Source organism: Marmota marmota, unplaced genomic scaffold (assembly GCF_001458135.2).
Source record: "Marmota marmota marmota unplaced genomic scaffold, marMar, whole genome shotgun sequence".
Classification (NCBI taxonomy): Eukaryota; Metazoa; Chordata; class Mammalia; order Rodentia; family Sciuridae; genus Marmota; species Marmota marmota.
In genome coordinates this window covers 27,621,019-27,638,499 of record NW_025999900.1, presented here as the reverse complement: position 1 = coordinate 27,638,499, position 17,481 = coordinate 27,621,019, and the positions used below count along the sequence as shown (strand labels likewise).

The 17,481-nt window shown below is 38.2% G+C and overlaps 1 protein-coding gene across 1 annotated transcript; it reads right to left on the bottom strand.

The window, feature by feature from the left end:
* Positions 1 to 199: 199 nt before the first annotated feature.
* On the bottom strand, positions 200 to 5,325 carry Gpr33 (G protein-coupled receptor 33). The gene is made up of 2 exons (XM_015489136.2): positions 5,182 to 5,325; positions 200 to 1,667 (listed from the first exon to the last, which is right to left on the bottom strand). Exon 2 carries the CDS (start codon positions 1,659 to 1,661, stop codon positions 639 to 641), a length of 1,023 nt encoding a protein of 340 aa, XP_015344622.1. The 5' UTR covers positions 1,662 to 1,667; positions 5,182 to 5,325; the 3' UTR covers positions 200 to 638.
* Positions 5,326 to 17,481: the final 12,156 nt, after the last annotated feature.

Here is a 17,481-nt window from a genome sequence, read left to right as displayed (position 1 = left end):
ATGAACCTTTAAAACATTATGCTAAGGCTGGGTTGTAGCTCAGTGGTAGAGCACTTGTGTCATACACGTGAGGCACTGGGTCAATCCTCAGCACTACATAAAAGTAAATAAATAAAATAAAGGTGTTGTATCATCCACAACTAAAAAATTAAAAAAACCAAAACATTATGCTAAGTGAAATAAGTCAGACACAAAAGGATAAATATATGATTTTACTTATAAAGAATATCTAGAATAGGTAAATTCATAGAGAGCAGACTGGCAGGTATTAGGGACTGGGGCTGAGGAAATGGAGAGCTCTTAATTAATGGGTACAGAGTTTTTCTTGAGGGATGAAAAATTTTGGAAATAGTGATGATGGTTGTACATTATTGTGAATATAACTAATACAAATGAGATGGTGAAAATGGCAAATCTTATGTTACATATATTTTACCACAATTAAAAACGTTTCAACTCACATTTGCAACATGACCTATTTCCTGTTTCCTTGGAGATCTTTTAATATTCATAGATCTAACTATCATACAACCTAATGTCACCTAATGTTTCTCTAATATAGGGAGTGTAGTATATAAAGGCAGAGGGTATAGCTCTAGTGGTATAAGTCACAGAGTCCATGTTTAAGTATCTAGAATTTAAATTTCAACTTGCGAATTTAGGTTTTGCGTCTTTCCTGCAGAAGAATCATCACTGAATGCTGACTCAAACAGAGCAAAAATGGACTTCTTGAAAACCTTTTTGAAATTCTCCCCAATAAATAGGTAGAGTGTGGGAGAAAAGACACTGTTGAAAGAACTGGTTACCACTGTAACTACCAGACTCAAGTCTAAAAGGAGTGACTGGTTCGTAGTGAGAGTTAAGCCCTGGTGTATATGGTAGGGCATCCAACACACAAAGAAAGAGATAATAGCAGTCATCATGACTTTGAAGGGCTTTCTGGATTTAAACAGGCTCCTCTCTTTCATCTTACTGGCTACTCTTTTGTAACAAAAGATGATAATGAAGAAAGGTAGAAGGAAGCCCAGCAAGAAGCGGCTGATGAAACAGGTTGCATGAATCCGTCGCCTTAAAGTTTGTATCTCTTCACTTTCCCAGTTAGCCGACACAGCATAGTTATTTCTGCAGGTCACCTTTCCATTATGGTCATGATGTGTCTCCCTGAAAACCAAATAGGGTGAGCTGAGGGCAGTAGCAGATATCCAGACTCCCAGGATAATGTTGGAAGCCAAGCGTGGGTTTCGGTGCTTCTGGGACCACACTGGGTGAAGAGTGAGAAGATAACGATCCAGACTGATGGCAGAGAGGAAGAAAACAGAGGCGAACATCCCCAGAGACAAAGTGCTATTGAAGACCTTACACAATGCTGTTCCAAAGATCCAGTAATGGTCCTGAAGATAGTAGATGCCCAAAAATGGCAGAGTCAATATCGAAATAAAATATGAGAAAATGAGATGAAAAAACAAGAGAGTATTGACTGTCTTTTTCATCTTGAATTTTAGCACCCATAGATAGAGGCCGTTGGTGATGGTACCGACTATAAATGACATGAACAAAGAAAGGGCAATAATCATGTCTGAGGCAGAAGCTGAAAAGTGAGTGCTATTTCTTACTAAAGTAGAAGTATTGATCAGGTCATCAGTAGAGTTGATCAACTTCATATTTACCTATGGAGAAAAACAAAGCAAAATAAAATATTAAATGTAGAGATTAAAGTAGTGATTTTTGCATAGTAATAGTCCAAATGACAATATTTTAACAATGGCAAACATATTATTTCTATAATAATACAGACAAAACGTTTTTCTAAGGTGTACACTTTTATATTGTATGTAGAATTAAGATCAGATTAATCTGAGCATAAAAAACAGAAGTATTACAGATGAAATAAATGTGAAAGAGAAAAAAATATTGGGATTTTTGGACAATTGTTAAGTAATCAATTTAGGCTAAAAAAATCTTCTATTTAGATGTTAACTGGAATTCTGACCTTTCCTGATGGGCACAACTTCTTGAGTAAGGCAATTCAGAGTCATTTTTACTTGACTAAGACTTGGTTGGGACAGGGACAAATGTTGCTAATGAAATAAACTTGAGTAACAAAAATAATAGCAACTGTTGCAAATTAGGGGTTGCCTAATTAGATTTCCCTTATAAGCTATCTATATTTAGTAAATAATATTATCTAGTATTCTGATACTTGGCATATAACAGTAATCTTCATATGAGAGCTGCAGAGTACTACGAGAATGTGGAATCTTCAACCAAAGAGGTAAGTATGTTATAGGATACAAGGAGTAGTTATTTTCACTTGAGGAGAGGAGGAGGAAAAAAGTCCAGAAACTCACATTTATCTAGTATCTGTGTTATTCCATAAAAAAATCATTTCTTTTTTTTCACAAGCCTGTGAGGCAAATTTTTAAGCAGGGGAGAAAGTGAGTTTTAAAATGGCTAAAGATCTTTTATCACCCACATTTTCCACCACGCCTTTGTTGTGACAGATGGGGAACTGTACCATTGTTTTATATTGTCTGTGAAAATTGGCAATTGACAATGCTCCATGAATCAAGAGTACCTAAATATCAAAGTATCTAAAGCATCAAATTTCTTGAATAACAGTTCCTGTAGTATCAAAACTATCAACCCCAAAATGTTTTGGAAATAGCTATTATAAAAGAGTCATATCAAAAATTGGTTTTTGATGAATTGGGTAAAGCAATGGAAATGACTAATGATGCATTTTTTTTTCACTAAGCAAAAACATTTTAAGATTATAAAGGGAAAAGAAATAAAATAATTGTTATATAAAAACCACAACTGACTTAAGTCAATGCTGCCTTCTAAGGGACTTGTGAAATTTTCCTTTAAAATAGAAAAAAGTTCCTCTCTTCAGTAAAATCCCTTAGTTGTCTGCTTTGTGAATAAAACTCAAAGTCTAAAGGTTATGGAATGGATAGCAATGGAGAGTGAAAATTCAAGAAAAAGGTCATGTTAAGGTCCTGAGACCTAGAGGAGAGGGCAGGGGAGTGGGGGTAGTCTTAAGAGAGGAGGCACAGGAAGAAGCCAGCAGGAGGTTAAGATGCCTGAAGAGAAGTCAATGAGATATTTTGAGAAGCAGAAAAGACAGAGGGGGTGTAAAAATAATAAGGTCTAATGCCCAATTTTTGTCTATTTGCTATGTTTTGATATAATATAACGTCCCTTTCCCCCATTAAGCCACAATTGTCTTGTGTTGGTGGTTGTGGAGAATCAAAAGAAAAGAGTTTGTGTTCCCTATTTGGAAATGGAGTGAGATGGAGAGAAAAAAGATAGCAGTAGGAGGTGAGATGTGACTGAGAGGAAGCATGCAATGGAAATTGGATAGATATTGGGGCTTGAGTAGCCAGGGAGAAACATAATCACCTGGAGAATTTCCCAGGGGAGAGGGAGAGAGAGAGAGAGAGAGAGAGAGAGAGAGAGAGGGAGAGAGAGAGAGAGAGAGAGAAGCTAGGTATGCCTTTGTTCTTTCTGTATACCTAGTGTGTTTGTGCGCATGCAGATAGGTTTATGGTTTCTGTATATGTCTGTTTGGTGTGGGGTCTGTGTATGTGTATCTGTAGTATATTTGTATGATCTGTGTATATATGTCTGCAGGCTATGTTTGGAATGGTGTATGTTATGGTGTTTATGTGTTTGTGCTTTGTGTGTGTGTGTAGGGGGATCTCTTCATATGTGATTGTGGAAAACTGAATTTTAGGAAAATTTTTAATTGTGTGGCTGAGCTCTTAAAAGGCATCTGAAAATACTGTAGAACTTGAATAATATCAAAATGATTCTGAATATTATATAAAATTTCCTAGGAACTTTGATTTATTGTACACAATCAGGAGAATTTTTCATTTTTTTTTAATCTTCATTTTATTTGTTTACTTTTATGTGGTGCTGAGGATCGAACCCAGCGCCTCCTATGTGTTAGGCGAGTGTTCTGCTGCTGAGCCACAACCCCAATCCCCTTCATTCTTAAATATTTTTTAAGAAGGTTTTAAAGTACTTAAACATAAATAAATGGGGCAGAGTTCAGGCTCCGGTGTTTCATAGTCCTGGGTTTGGATCTTATCCCTACTACATTTTAGCTCTGTGACTACAGACTCTTAAGTAACTCTTTAAGCTGGGGTGTTTTTGTTTGTTTGTTTGTTTGTTTTATCATACTAAGGATTGAATCCAAGGGGTACTTTACCACTGAGCCACATTCCCTATCCTTTCAATTTTTTATTTTGAGTCAGGGTCTTGTTGAACTGCTTAGGGCCTAAGTGGCTGAGGCTGGCCTTGTGATTCTCCTACCTCAGCCTCCCAAGTTGCTGGGGTTATAGGCATGAGCCACTATGCTCCGCATTCCCTATGAATTTTTATGAGGGCTAAATAAGAAAATGTTTTAAAATTACTGAGCTCCCTTCATGGCACACAGTAAGTGCTCAATAATTTTCTAATCTATTATTTTGCTCAGCTTATTATATTAAAGCCAGTAACAGCTTCATTTTGCTCTTTTAATACTACAGGATATACTTCTTTTTTTTTTTTTAATTTTTAATATTTATTTTTTAGTTTTCGGCGGACACAACATCTTTGTATGTGGTGCTGAGGATCGAACCTGGGCCGCACGCGTGCCAGGCGAGCACGCTACCGCTTGAGCCACATCCCCAGCCCTTTAATTTATTTTTATGTATTTATTTTTTAAATATTTTTTTAGTTGTTGATGGATCTTTATTTTAATTATTTGTATGTGGTGCTGAGAATTGAACCCAGTGTCTCACACACGCTAGGCAAGCACTCTACCATTGAGCCACAACCCCAGCCCCTTTATTTTATTAATTTTTATGTGGTGCTGAGGATTGAACCCAGAGCTTCATGCTCTACCGTTTAGCCACACCCCAGGATATACTTCTTTCCTCACTAGAGCACCTGTACCCTCAGAGAGTTTTGAAAAATCCCAATGTTCGTCTCTTCAGGTAGAGCTCTCAGATTTGGAGTTATCTTAAGGTTGATGTAATGGCACTTATTGGCACAAACAGCTCTAAGGAAGACACTACTTCCATTTGGGGACACTGAGCTGCTTTTGTGGGAATGGGCCACAGAACCTGAGAAAACTGATCCTGGAGGGTCCATTCAGGTGATAGGACTAGGCGATAGTCCAGGGAATCTTACCTTAGAGCGGTGTCTTCGTTCCAGAGAGTCTTGAGCAAGCCACAGTGACTCTACATCAGCAATCTTCTAAGGACAGAGACAAAAATCGGTGACACTTGGCCTTCAAGTTATCTGCTTTTCCTTTTGCTGTTGCAACTTCCTAACCTAAAACTTACTATTTAAATATTTAGTGAGTCTTTTTGCTCTTCCTGGTTCCTTTTTCTGTGGAACACACTGCTGTAGAGGTGGAGGCAGAGAAGTGTTTACTTCTCTTCAAATTGTTTCTTCTCCATTTCAAAGGAGAATTTTTAAAATTTCATAAGCAAGATCATTTTTAAAAGTCTAATAACTGATTTCAGGTATTAAAACACTGGTTAAAATTATTTTCTTGTATTAGGTCATCCCACCAGGAACCTGCTCTGCCTCAATTTTAGGATTTTGATTAGCATATGGATAAATGATGTTGGATACATAGAAATGCGGTAAATATCAGGCATGAACAAAAATAGAATCTGGAGATGAGCTACCTAATCTTGCTGGAGAAAAGTGGTTAGAAAGAAAAATTTAAACATTGAGTCTCACATTAAAATGGAATCCATTTATATCAAAACAGGCAAAGATTTATATTGTTTAGTTTGGAAGGATGAAGGCAGACAGGCTGAGTGATCTGCATTTGAACAATTGTTGAGAAGGGTGCACAAAAAAAAAAAAGCAAAAAAAAAAAAATGGAGTTGGTTATCACATCCTAGGAGATAAACTCATTACAAGAAATACTACAACAAAGATCACACCTTTATGAATTACTGACTCAGTCCTACATTTCCTATTTTCTTCTCTCTAATTCAACTCTGAATTTTTTTTTTGATCTATCTCTGTGCTGACCTCAGTGTCCTGATTTCTTTTCTGCTTGCTTTTCTCTTCATTTCTTCACTGCCACCAGAGAAATACATAAAAACCACTACACAGGTTCAGTGGAGAAGAGCTTGGGAATCAAAACCATTTCCTAGTCTATGTTAGACTCAGAATTTTAAAGCTTTCACTGCTCATCTGTTCCCTTATTAGAAATAGGATTAAATTTTACTTCTCAATTCATTTGTGGCTGTAACCTTCAACCTATGAACTGATCTTCTTTGCAGGTTAAGGATGAGTTTTCAAACTTGCAGCTGCATTTTAAAAGGAATTTCTTACCAGGTTTTCATGCCCTTTGGGTTAAAACACAGATCCAGAAGCAACTTGAAGTATTATTTGGTTCAAACCTACTAATTTTGAAGATCAGCAAATTGAGATACAGAGAGGTTAAGTGAATCACAATAGGTTTTCATCAAACTCCCTTAAGGGTTATCTCTTTTAGAGCTATTTAAGAACTTGTCCTAGTTTCTATTATCTATTAACAAAGAAGTTGAGGCAGAAATAATGTACACTAAAAATATTGATGCACTTCTTGTCGGTATTATATTGATTGAACAAGGCAGTATAGAATAGAAAGCAAAACCCTAGATAAAATCCAAACTCTTAATCTCAGTTTCTTCAACAGCAATAACACATTTCTTTCAAGTATTCTTGTGGGAATTAAATGAAATATTATAGGTAAAGACTTAGCATGTGGCATGGTACATGATAAGTATTAAATAAGTGATAATTATGTTAATATTGTGTAAGTCATAGCAAAGGACCCCACAAGCCCAGTGGGTTAGGGTGAATATCTGAGCAGTGCAATTCAAGAAGAATTTATTGAGTAGTTATTGCATTCCAGACAGTGTTTGAGATTGGGGAAAGCAAAATAAATAATTCAAAGTAATTACCCTTAATGTTTACAGTTGTTATAGAAGATGATATCTGAACTGAATAGCTTAGGAATGTAGGGGAGAGAACATTCTAGATCTTAGAAACCGTATGCTTAAAGACTCCTCAGCAACACCATCTGCTTCTGCATTTCTATATGTGTGTGCTGTGGTTATACAAAACAACATAAACAACATCAGTTTCCATTTCTATGAGTTCTTTACTTGAAACCACCTGACTTAATTTAGGACATGAAAAGCGAAATGAATAGAACCACAACAGCAAAACCACATCAGCAGAGTCATTAATTCCTCAAACATAGTCTGTATATTTCATCACAGTTAATTACCACTAGCTTAAGAACTTATGGGAAGAAAATAGTACTGATAGTATTTCTAAGGAGAATTATGGAAGAATTCAATTTTAGGCTAATTGTGATACTAGCTCTAATGCCTGCTTTGGGGGGAAATTAAACACTATTTACAAAATATTTGTTGTTTATGAATTTTACTAATTATAGAATTAGGAAATATAGAACAGGGGCAGAGGAGAAATGAACCCCAAATCCCCCCCCCTTTTTTTTTTGCGGTGTTGGGGATTGAACCAAAGACCTTATGCATGTGAGGCAAGCATTCTACTGACTGAGCTACATCCTCAACCCCCCAAGTTCCCTTTTTTAATTCATAAAATAACATAGAAAGGAGATTTGACTATTAGCCCAGTAGTTTCCAGCCTGGCTGAAACCAGAATCATCTGGAGATCTTTAAAAACAAGTAGAGTGTTCCTGATATTTGATTTATCCACCCAGTATTTGCTGAGTATTTATTGTACTTGAAACACTATTCTTGCCTTTGGGGAGACAGAGTAAACAAGAAGAGCTGTGTTCGCGTGGAGCTTACATTCTAGGGGGAAGAGATGGATAATACACCAGTAAATAAATACATAAAGAAAAGACATCAGCTAGTACAGCAGTGCTATGCACAGCACCAAAACACGAAAATAGGATGAGTGGCTAAGTGGCTGCCTTAGATGGAGTGATCCAGAAAGGTCACTAGTCCAGAAAGGATGTTTGATGGAATTGGAATGAATGAAAGAGCCAGCTGTGCAGTAATCAAGAGGAGGAAAAGAAGGGTGGATGTGTATCTGGTTCCATGTCTTTTTGTCTTATTTTGTTTTGTCTTAATTCTAGCTCATTTATTTAAAAGATCAACATTCCCCCCTTTTTTGCATTTGGAAGGAATAATCATTGATAATTATGAACTTCAGAGGGTTCTGTAAGGCCTAACTCTGAAAGGAGATTACCAATCCCATGTGGGATTCTTGGATGAATGTAATGAGGAAATGGAATATGCAATCTCCTTCTGAAGTAGTTATTTTTATTTTACTTGCTAAAACACATAATGGCAATAAATTTTATTTTATATGCTTTGCCATTTTATTTCTACACTTTTGAATTTATTGCTTCCATCTTAACTAGATGGAATTCTAGGGATTGAACCCCGAAACTTACATATGCTAATAAGCATGTGCTCTACCACTGAGGTGAATTCTAACATCCCCTAAAAAAGTTAAAAAAAAATTATATGGTTGCAAAATCTCAGTTGATGAAAGTGCTGAAGTTACTTCTTAATATTTTTGGCTAAAATGCTTGTGGTGGATCAAAGGGTAGTTGAGAGAAAGATTGTTCCATGTCTTTCTACTCCATATGGGCTGCTTTCTACTTCCAGTCTGCTCTTACTCTCTTAATTGGGACTTCCCATTTATTGGAATCTTTGGCTCATGATTTTAACTTCATCCCTTTGTTTATAGCCTAGGTTCTCCTTCTTGAGGGGCTTAAGGGCTTCCCCTCCCACCCCAAGCATTCAGGTGTTGGAAGCTTAGTTCCTAGTGTGGCCATGTTGAGAGATGGCAGAACTTTGTAGAGGTAGAGCTTAGTAGAAGGCCACTGCAGGTGTTGCCCTTAGAAGGAATTGGTGTAGTTCTTGTGGGGCCCTCATGAGAAGGTGATTATGAAAGAGCAAGACTGGCCCCTCTATGCTCTGGCTTGTTATCTCATTGTGTTATCTCTCCCTCTTGCTAATGTTCCCACCATGATGCCATTTACTGTGATGCAATGCAGCCAGGGGATCCTCACCAGAGCAGGTGCCATGCTGATTGGACTTTCAGCCTCCCCAAATTGTGAGTTAAATAAAACTCCTTTTCTTTTATAAGTTACCTAGATTCAGGTCTTTGGCTAAAGTAATGGAAAAATGGACTAATTCTCAGTCCTTGTTATGATAGCCTTCCTGGGAACATAAGTTCAGTTTTGTTCAAGTGACTGTGTCCTGGGAATATGCTTCCGGCAGGTGGCCTTATTAGACATAAAGTATCACATTGAATGAACCTCAGGCCCTCTTCATGTCTGGAAATTCCCAGAACTGCAGGCAGGGTATACTTAGAGAAGAGGCAGGGGATACTGCTGGGAAATTGACCTAGATCTTGATTACAAAATAACTTAAACTTGGTTCAATCTCAGAAATGACAGGGTTGGGCTTTGGAGCTGAGGTAGAAAAGACAGGCCTTGTACAGGAAAGAAAGAGTTAAGGCTTTGGGTAGATTTGTATCTTTGCAACTCAGACCCAAGGTAAAGTGCTGAGAATGTATAGACCCAATGTTTAGAATTTCCTATGACAGTAATGAAACATATAAAAATGATTGAATGGTATTAAGGGTGTTTGAGATTAGAGACCAGTTATTTATGAGTCTACCCTCTGAAGATGGGGGGAAATACCTTATCATGCAAATTTTAAATTCTGACCAGTTCAGTCTGTTATATTTTCTTCCATCCTGAATGTAGGAGTAGCAGAGCAGATTGTCAAAATATTCAGGGCTGATGGTTTCCAAGGCCAGCTGAGTTGAGATCACCAATAAAAGAGTGGTAAAAGTGACTGTGTTGGGGGTTTAGTGTGAATAGGGAGAATGGAAAGTCATGATATATTTGCCAGATGGGGAGAAAGGGAGAGAGAGAGAGGGACTGGAAGGTGTAGTAGTAGTAGTGTGTGTGTATATATATATATATATATATATATAAAACTGGCCAGATATGGAGTATTGGAATATTTGAGGTGTAGTAGCACTGAGTGGTGGCAAAGTCTCTAGAATGTTCCAAAGGAAATCAGGTAGTAAAACAACTATCAGAATTAAAACTTGAAAATAATATATTGGATAGTCCTTACCCCTGAAACAGTAGATATCATTGAAAGGTTTTAAGCAAGTAGTGATATGGGCACGACAATAGTTTTAAAAAGACAGCCCAGCTTTTTAAGGGGATAATGGATTGGTGGGGGGTGAGAGTGAAAGTTGGAAGAACAATTAACTTAGTTTCCTCTTTTTTGTTTGTTTATTTTTGTGGTGCTGGGGATTGAACCCACGATCTTGGGCATGCAAGGCAAGCACTACTACCAACTGAGCTATATCCCCAGCCCCTTAGTTTCTTCTTTAGAAGAAAGGGTAGGAGCAACACAGTTCAATTAGTAAACAGGTCACATCTGTGGGTCACTAAAGCATCACCCCATTGAGGAACTATGGAAAATGGTGAATAATAGATATTGTTGGGTTACCTCATCTGCATTGTGAAGAGGTGGGGTTTTTATAGAATCAGTCTGTCAGTCCTTGATTGAAGGGTATTCCCAGGGGATGTTAATTTCTTGGTACTTTCTCTGTCAAACACATGAACAGAGAGAACATTTGGGTAGGTGAGTGCATTCCACAGAAGAAAATCTGGCCATAAAGAACAGAAATGGTAAAGACAGAGTCATGGTGGGCATTGAAGGGGATCTGCAATATCTGTTAAAAGGCTATTATATTAGTCCAGGCAAGAGACAGAGGTGGCTTGGACCAGAGTAACAGTGATGAAGATAGAGAAGTGAAAGATGAGCACGTAGTAGCAACTTTTGGGCACATTAATTTCACACTCTCTATTTTGTTAACCCTACTCATGAAAGTTCTGCTGTTTTTTTTTGGACTGGGAATTGAACTCAGGGCACTTGACCACTGAGCCACATCCCCAGCCCTATTTTGTATTTTATTTAGAGACAGGGTCTCACTGAGTTGCTTAGGGCCTTGTTTTTGCTGAGGCTGGATTGGAACTCACGATCCTCCTGTCTCAGCCTCCCCAGCCTCTGGGATTACAGGCGTGTGCCACCACGCCTGGCTACTTTCATTTCTTTCAGGGAGTATTCCAGTGTCCTCTTTTCCTTTTCTTATTTCAAACCATAGTTATCAGAAGGTAACATAAGACTGAAATTCAGAGCTCCTTGTCTTATGAATCACATGTCCTTTTTCTTTCTCCATCTTTATGATGGAAATGAGAAATTTCTATTGCTAGGGAAATGAAAGTGGACAATAGAAAATCATCGTTGCCAGGTGTGCTGATGCATGCCTATAATCCCAGCTACTTGGGAGGCTGAGGCAGGAGGAGCTTGGGCACTTTAACAAGATCCTTTCTCAATATAAAATAAAAAGGGAAAGGCATGTAGCCTAGTGATAGAGCATCTCTGTGTTCAATCCCCAGTACCCTTCCACAAGTCCTTGACTGAGATTATGATCTACTTATCAAAGGCCCAGAGATGCTTGCCTGGTGTGTATGAGGCCTGGGGTTCTACCCTTAGCATTGCGAAACCAAGCAAGCAAAAACCCCAAAGAGTTGACTAAGGAAGTAATCTAGCAAAATATTAAGGAAGGAAGTGTTTGGCAATGTACAAGACAACTTATAAGTTTTTACCAAGACAACAGAGATAGTATCTGTTGTATAGCAACATGCTGGAGACAGAATCAGTCATACTTCTGTGTGCAAATCTGGTATTTACAAGAAAGAGGAAGCTTCAAACCACCCTGAGCTCTCTGCAGAACTCCTGCTGACATTCTTTGTAAAATATTGTTGACAAGAGACCTAATTATGGCAAGGGTATTTGCGGCGGGGGGCGGGGGGGGGGCTACTTCAATTTAAAATCTTAAATTTCAGATGTCCTCTTTTTATCTTAACTTTAAAATTGTACTTGATATGGGCATGACAATAGTTTTTAAAAGACAGCCTAGCTTTTGAGGGGGAGAATGGATTGGTGGGGGGTGAGAGTGAAAGTGGGAAGAACAATTAGCTTAGTTTCCTCTTTAGAAGAAAGGGCAGGAGCAACATAGTTCAATTAGTAAGCAGGTCACATCTAGACTTTTTGTTCTGGTATATACATCTAAATATGTATTTAGATTTTTTTTTTTTATAAAAATGGAATCACTGTTCATTCTATTTGGTAACCTTTTCTGTTTAATAGTGTTATGTTTTCCATGTCAATAAACTAATAGATTAATAAATATACATCTGTATTATCATGTTCTATTAGCTAATATTCTGTTAGAGATTATTTTGAAATTCAATGAAATAAAATATGTGAATATAATTGCCAAATAAAAATTATAACTTCAGAATATAAATAGAACTGAAATTCAGGCTTTATATAATCAGCCTGCTGGTTGATCTTTCCACACCTTTGCTAGCCAACCACTATCATGTAGGCAGTCTTAATTCTATAAAGCAAGACTTTCACATGGAATTGTTCATATATCAGGACCAGGAATCTTGTGTCTCAGTCATCATAGAAGGTATCAGAAAAAAAGGTAGCCCAGGGACCTGCATAGATGATAAACTTCCTCTCATGGTTATGTAAGAGAATATTGAAGATTTTCTTTTTGTTAGGTACTGGGGATTGAACCAAAGGATGCTTTACCACTACATCCCCAGTCCTTTTCAATTTTTTTTTAAAATTTTGAGACAGGGTCTCAGTTGCCCAGGATGGCCTGAACTTGAGATCTTCCTGCCTCAGCCTCCCAAGTAGCCGATATTACAGGCATGGGCCACCATACCTAGTACTCACTCTCTCTGTATGTGTATATATATATATATATATATATATATATATATATATATATATATATATATATATATTATAACCACTGAGCCACATTGCCTGGCCCTTTTTATGTTTTTCTATTTTAAGATAACGTCTCACTAAATTGCTTAGATCCTTGCCAAATTGCTGAGGCTGGCTTTGAACTCACAATCTCCCTGTCTCAGCTTCCCTAATTGCTGGGATTACTGGTGTGTGTGCCATGGTGCCCAGCCTTCTTTAAAGAATAAAATGTATACTCTCCTGATTCAAGGTTGCAAAACCAGAAGATCCCAGAAGAAAGAAAAACTTTTAGGAGATGGCTTCTCAGAGCAGAAAGTTAAGTTTCATCTCTGTGAAGTCTTTCCTTGTAGCACTCTGGAGGTGTTTGTGTTCTCTTCTTCATGGAATAAAACTTAGTTTATGACCTCCCACTTCAGTGAGTTTATCAGAACATGAGGAACATTCCAGATTCCTATTTGAATATGTGTTCCTCTTACTACATTTCCAGTTTTAAAATATCCCTTAACATTCCAAGAATTATTTTTGTAAATGAGCTTGGCAGCAACTCAAAACACTATAGCATTTGCTAGGTGGCTAGTTCATAGCCTCTCTCTGAACATCATTTTACAGAAGTGCTTTCAGGTTTAGAATACAAACATATCCTGCAGGCTCAGCTTGCACAACATCCCTGAATCTCATGAGACATGGTTGAGTAGAGGAGCTTTTAGGTTTGTTGTTAGCCATCCTTTCTTCATACTACATCTTCTGGGAACCAGCAGGGGGCAGTGAAATTAGAGCCTCCTGGGAAAGAGCTATATGACTTCATATATAGCATCTTATGGTGTTGTCCCAGAGGCTTCTCTAGCTAAGACAGATGATGCCTCAATTTCTCAACAGAGGTGGCTATAGTTAGTTATTGAGAGAGAACAGCAGTCTTATGGTCAACTAATATTAACTACAGGCCTGCTACGTGCCAAGTACTATGCTGATACTCAGAGAAGTAAACTAGAAATCGTTCACCCATTGCAGAGCTTCTGAATTAGTGGGAACAAAACAAAACAACCCCCTCCCAAAAAAAAAAAAAAACAGTAGGCAAGATATCAGTAATGACAACTGTGTTTAGGATTATAAAAGGGAAATTAACCTAGATAGGGAGTTAGGGAGATATCCTTGAGGAAGGGCCATTTCAGTAGATACTTGAAGGTAGGTGGGTAATGGGGGTAGGGACTGGTATTTCTAGCAAAGAAAACATATTCTGAGAAGGCCCCAAATATGTTTGAGAACTGAAAGAAGTTCAGCACAGCTGGAGGGGAGAGAGCTAGAGAGAGAGGAAAGGCAGGAAACACATATAGGACAAAATTCATCTATAGCTTTATAGTCAAGATAATTCTATTGTAATTTATTTTGATGGAAAGGAGAAAGACACCATAACTGGCAAATAGAAATTAAAACTTCAGAATATAAATGGTACTGAAATTCAGACTTCATATAATCAGCCTGCTGGTTGACCTTTCCACACATTTGCTAGCCAGCCACTATAATGTAGGGAATCCTTAGTTCCCATAAAGGAAGATTTTCATGTGGATTGTTCATAAATACTAGTTTTCTAGGAATACCCAGTGATATAACCTAGAAATTTGTTTTCTCACAGTTCTGGAGGCTGGAAGTCTGAGATCGAGGTGGAGCAGGGTTAGTTTCCTCCAAAATCTCTCTCCTTAGCCTGCGGATGGTCTCCTTCTTGTTTCCTTTTTATGTGTCCTTTTCTCGGAGCATGGAGCTGCTGGCCACTCCAGATGTCCAGGTTTCCTCTTTTAAGGATGCCAGTCAGATTGGATTCAGGTCTGCTCTAATGGCCTCATTTTAACTTACTCACCCCTCAAAAGGCCCTATCTCCGTATAGAGTTGCTTTCTAAGGTCCTTGGGGTCAAGACTGCAACATGTGAATTTTGTGGGGACATAACTTAGCTCATTACATGGCTGTAGTATAGAGAAGAGATTGGAGAAGGGCAATTGAGGGAATCTTAAGGAGACTACTGAGAGAGATGATAGTGACCTCTGGGTGTAAGCTGCAAAGAAGATGGGTTTGAGAAGCATTTAAAAAAAAATTTTTTTTTAGTTGTAGATAAACACTATCTTTATTTATTTATTTTTATGTGGTGCTGAGGATTGAACCCAGTGCGTTACATGTGAGTGGCAAGTGCTCTACCACTGAGTTACAGCCCCAGCCCTTGAGAAGGAAGCATTTTGATGGAAGATGACATATGGAGGTGAAAAGAGGGAAGAGTCAGATGACTCCTAAGTTTTTGGTTTGTGCATTTGACTGAAGCCAAGTCCTTGTCTTGGAGCTGTGGTGTGACAGCTTGGGTGGGCTGGAATGCAAGTGGCAAGAAGAGCTTGCCATGCTGGCATGGGCCTGAAGAACAGTAAACCAGGTCCTAGGCAATCCAGAGCATGTCAACCAGCGCCAGGGCCAGGGCCAGGGCCAGTGTCAACTCCCACTCCACACAGTACCACAGCTCTGAGACCCCAGCATCCACAGTCTGCAGACCTCAACCTCCTGGGAAACTGGGATTGAGCAAGTAGTGAGAAAATGGAAATGGGGCAGACCTGAATGGAAGTTCAGACTCAAGGATTAACCAAGAGCATTAGTACTTTTCCAAACCCTGATAAGCACAAATTTGGACCAATCGCTAGTTCTTTACCAAACTCCAATTAGCATAAATTTGGACCAATAGTGTCAATCCAAGTCTACAACTATATAAACCCCTAGACTAGCACACTCAAATGGCAACCCCTCCACCCAGCAGGAGTTCTGTTTCTATTCACAGTTGAATAAATCCTACTCTAACACTCCTCCTCTGTGGATGTCATTCTCTAATTTCTCTAATTCTAATTCTCTAATTTCACCAAACAAGAACCCAGAAAGAGGGTCCTGGGGTTGTGGCTCAATGGTAGAATGCTTGCCTAGCATGCATGAGACACTGGGCTTGATCCTCAGCACCAAAGAAATAAAATAAAGATATTGTGTCCACCTAAAACTAAAAAATAAATATTAAAAAATTTAAAAAAATATTTTAAAAAAGAACCCAGAAAGAAGAAATTGTCTTTGAGCTGCTGGAGTATGCTGCTACACTGCAGGGTATACCCTGCCATTAAAAGAAGTAACATATCACTCATTGGTAGTGGAGAAGAATTGGGCTTTCTCAGCTGCAGAGGTCTGCAGCTTATGCAGACCCCACCCACCAGCAGAAGCAGAGAAACTCTGTTTCATGACCAGCTGGTGGTGTAGTTTATTTAAATAACAATATAGAAAAAGGAACAATGGTTTGTAAGGGAAGATAATGATTTTAGTTCTGCTGTTATTGAGGTGCCTGTCATCCATCAAGAAGACTAGGTCAGAGGTCAGATAAGTAAAAGCTAGGACAGGCCTGGTAATAGGCAGAGGTTTTGCTTGAATGCCCTACCCCACATTACTTTAAGGGTCAAGGAGGAGATGCCACCTTGTTAAAAAGTAGCCATATGGATCTGACTATGTTATAGGTTAGATCTGGAATGTACCCTAAAGTTTTATGTATTATGTTAGAGTCTGTAAACAAGTCAGGATGGCGCCTGGCAAATGTTAAGAGTCTGTAAACAAGTCAGGATGGCACCTGGCATTTTGCCAGGGGGAGTGGTTTGTGAAGTAACGCCATCGAGCCATTAAGTGTGGAGATTCCTTATTGGTTGACTGATGTATCTAGTTTATGCTAATTAAGATAAGCTGTGTGGAATGTATAAATACCTCTGTTGTCCTACAATAAATGGCTCCTACTCCTGCTGTATTACTCTACACAAGTNGACACTACAATTTGCTTTATCTTTTTAATAAATATTTTTTTAAATTAAATTATTTATTTATTCTAATTTGTTATACATGATGACTGAATGCAATTCATTTCATATTACACATATAGAGCACAATTTTTCAAGTCACTGTACACAAAGTACTTTCACATCATTCGTTTCTTCATACATGTACTCAAGGCAGTAGATGAATGGATAGGGAAACTTTGGTATTTATACACAATGGAACATTACTCAGCATTAAAAGAGAATAAAATCATGGCATTTGCAGGTAAATGGATGGGTTGGAGAATATAATGCTAAGTGAAGTAAGCCAATCCCCAAAAACCAAAGGCCAAATGTTTTCTTTGATATGAGGATGCTGACTCATAATAGGGGTGGGCATGGGCAGAATGGAGGAACTTTGGATAGGGCACAGGGGAGGGAGGGGAAGATAGGGAGGGGGCAAGGGAGTAGGAATGATGGTGGAATAAATAAATTATTTTAAAAACTAAATTAGGGGTTATTAGAGTGACCACATGTTCTGAATTTCTGAGATCAGTCTCAGATTATGTCTGTTGCCTCACATTATTACTAATATCACCCCCATTCTCAAGTGTCCTGATTTTGATGACAAATTATATGATCACTTGATCTTCGATAAAATGATCTAATTATTTTTTTCAGGGGCAGGCAAGGGTTGAGGGGTGGTTCATTTCTCCAAAGGGTTTCCTTCCTTCCTCCTTCTCTCTCTCTCTCTCTCTCTCTCTCTCTCTCTTTAACCCAAGGGTGTTTA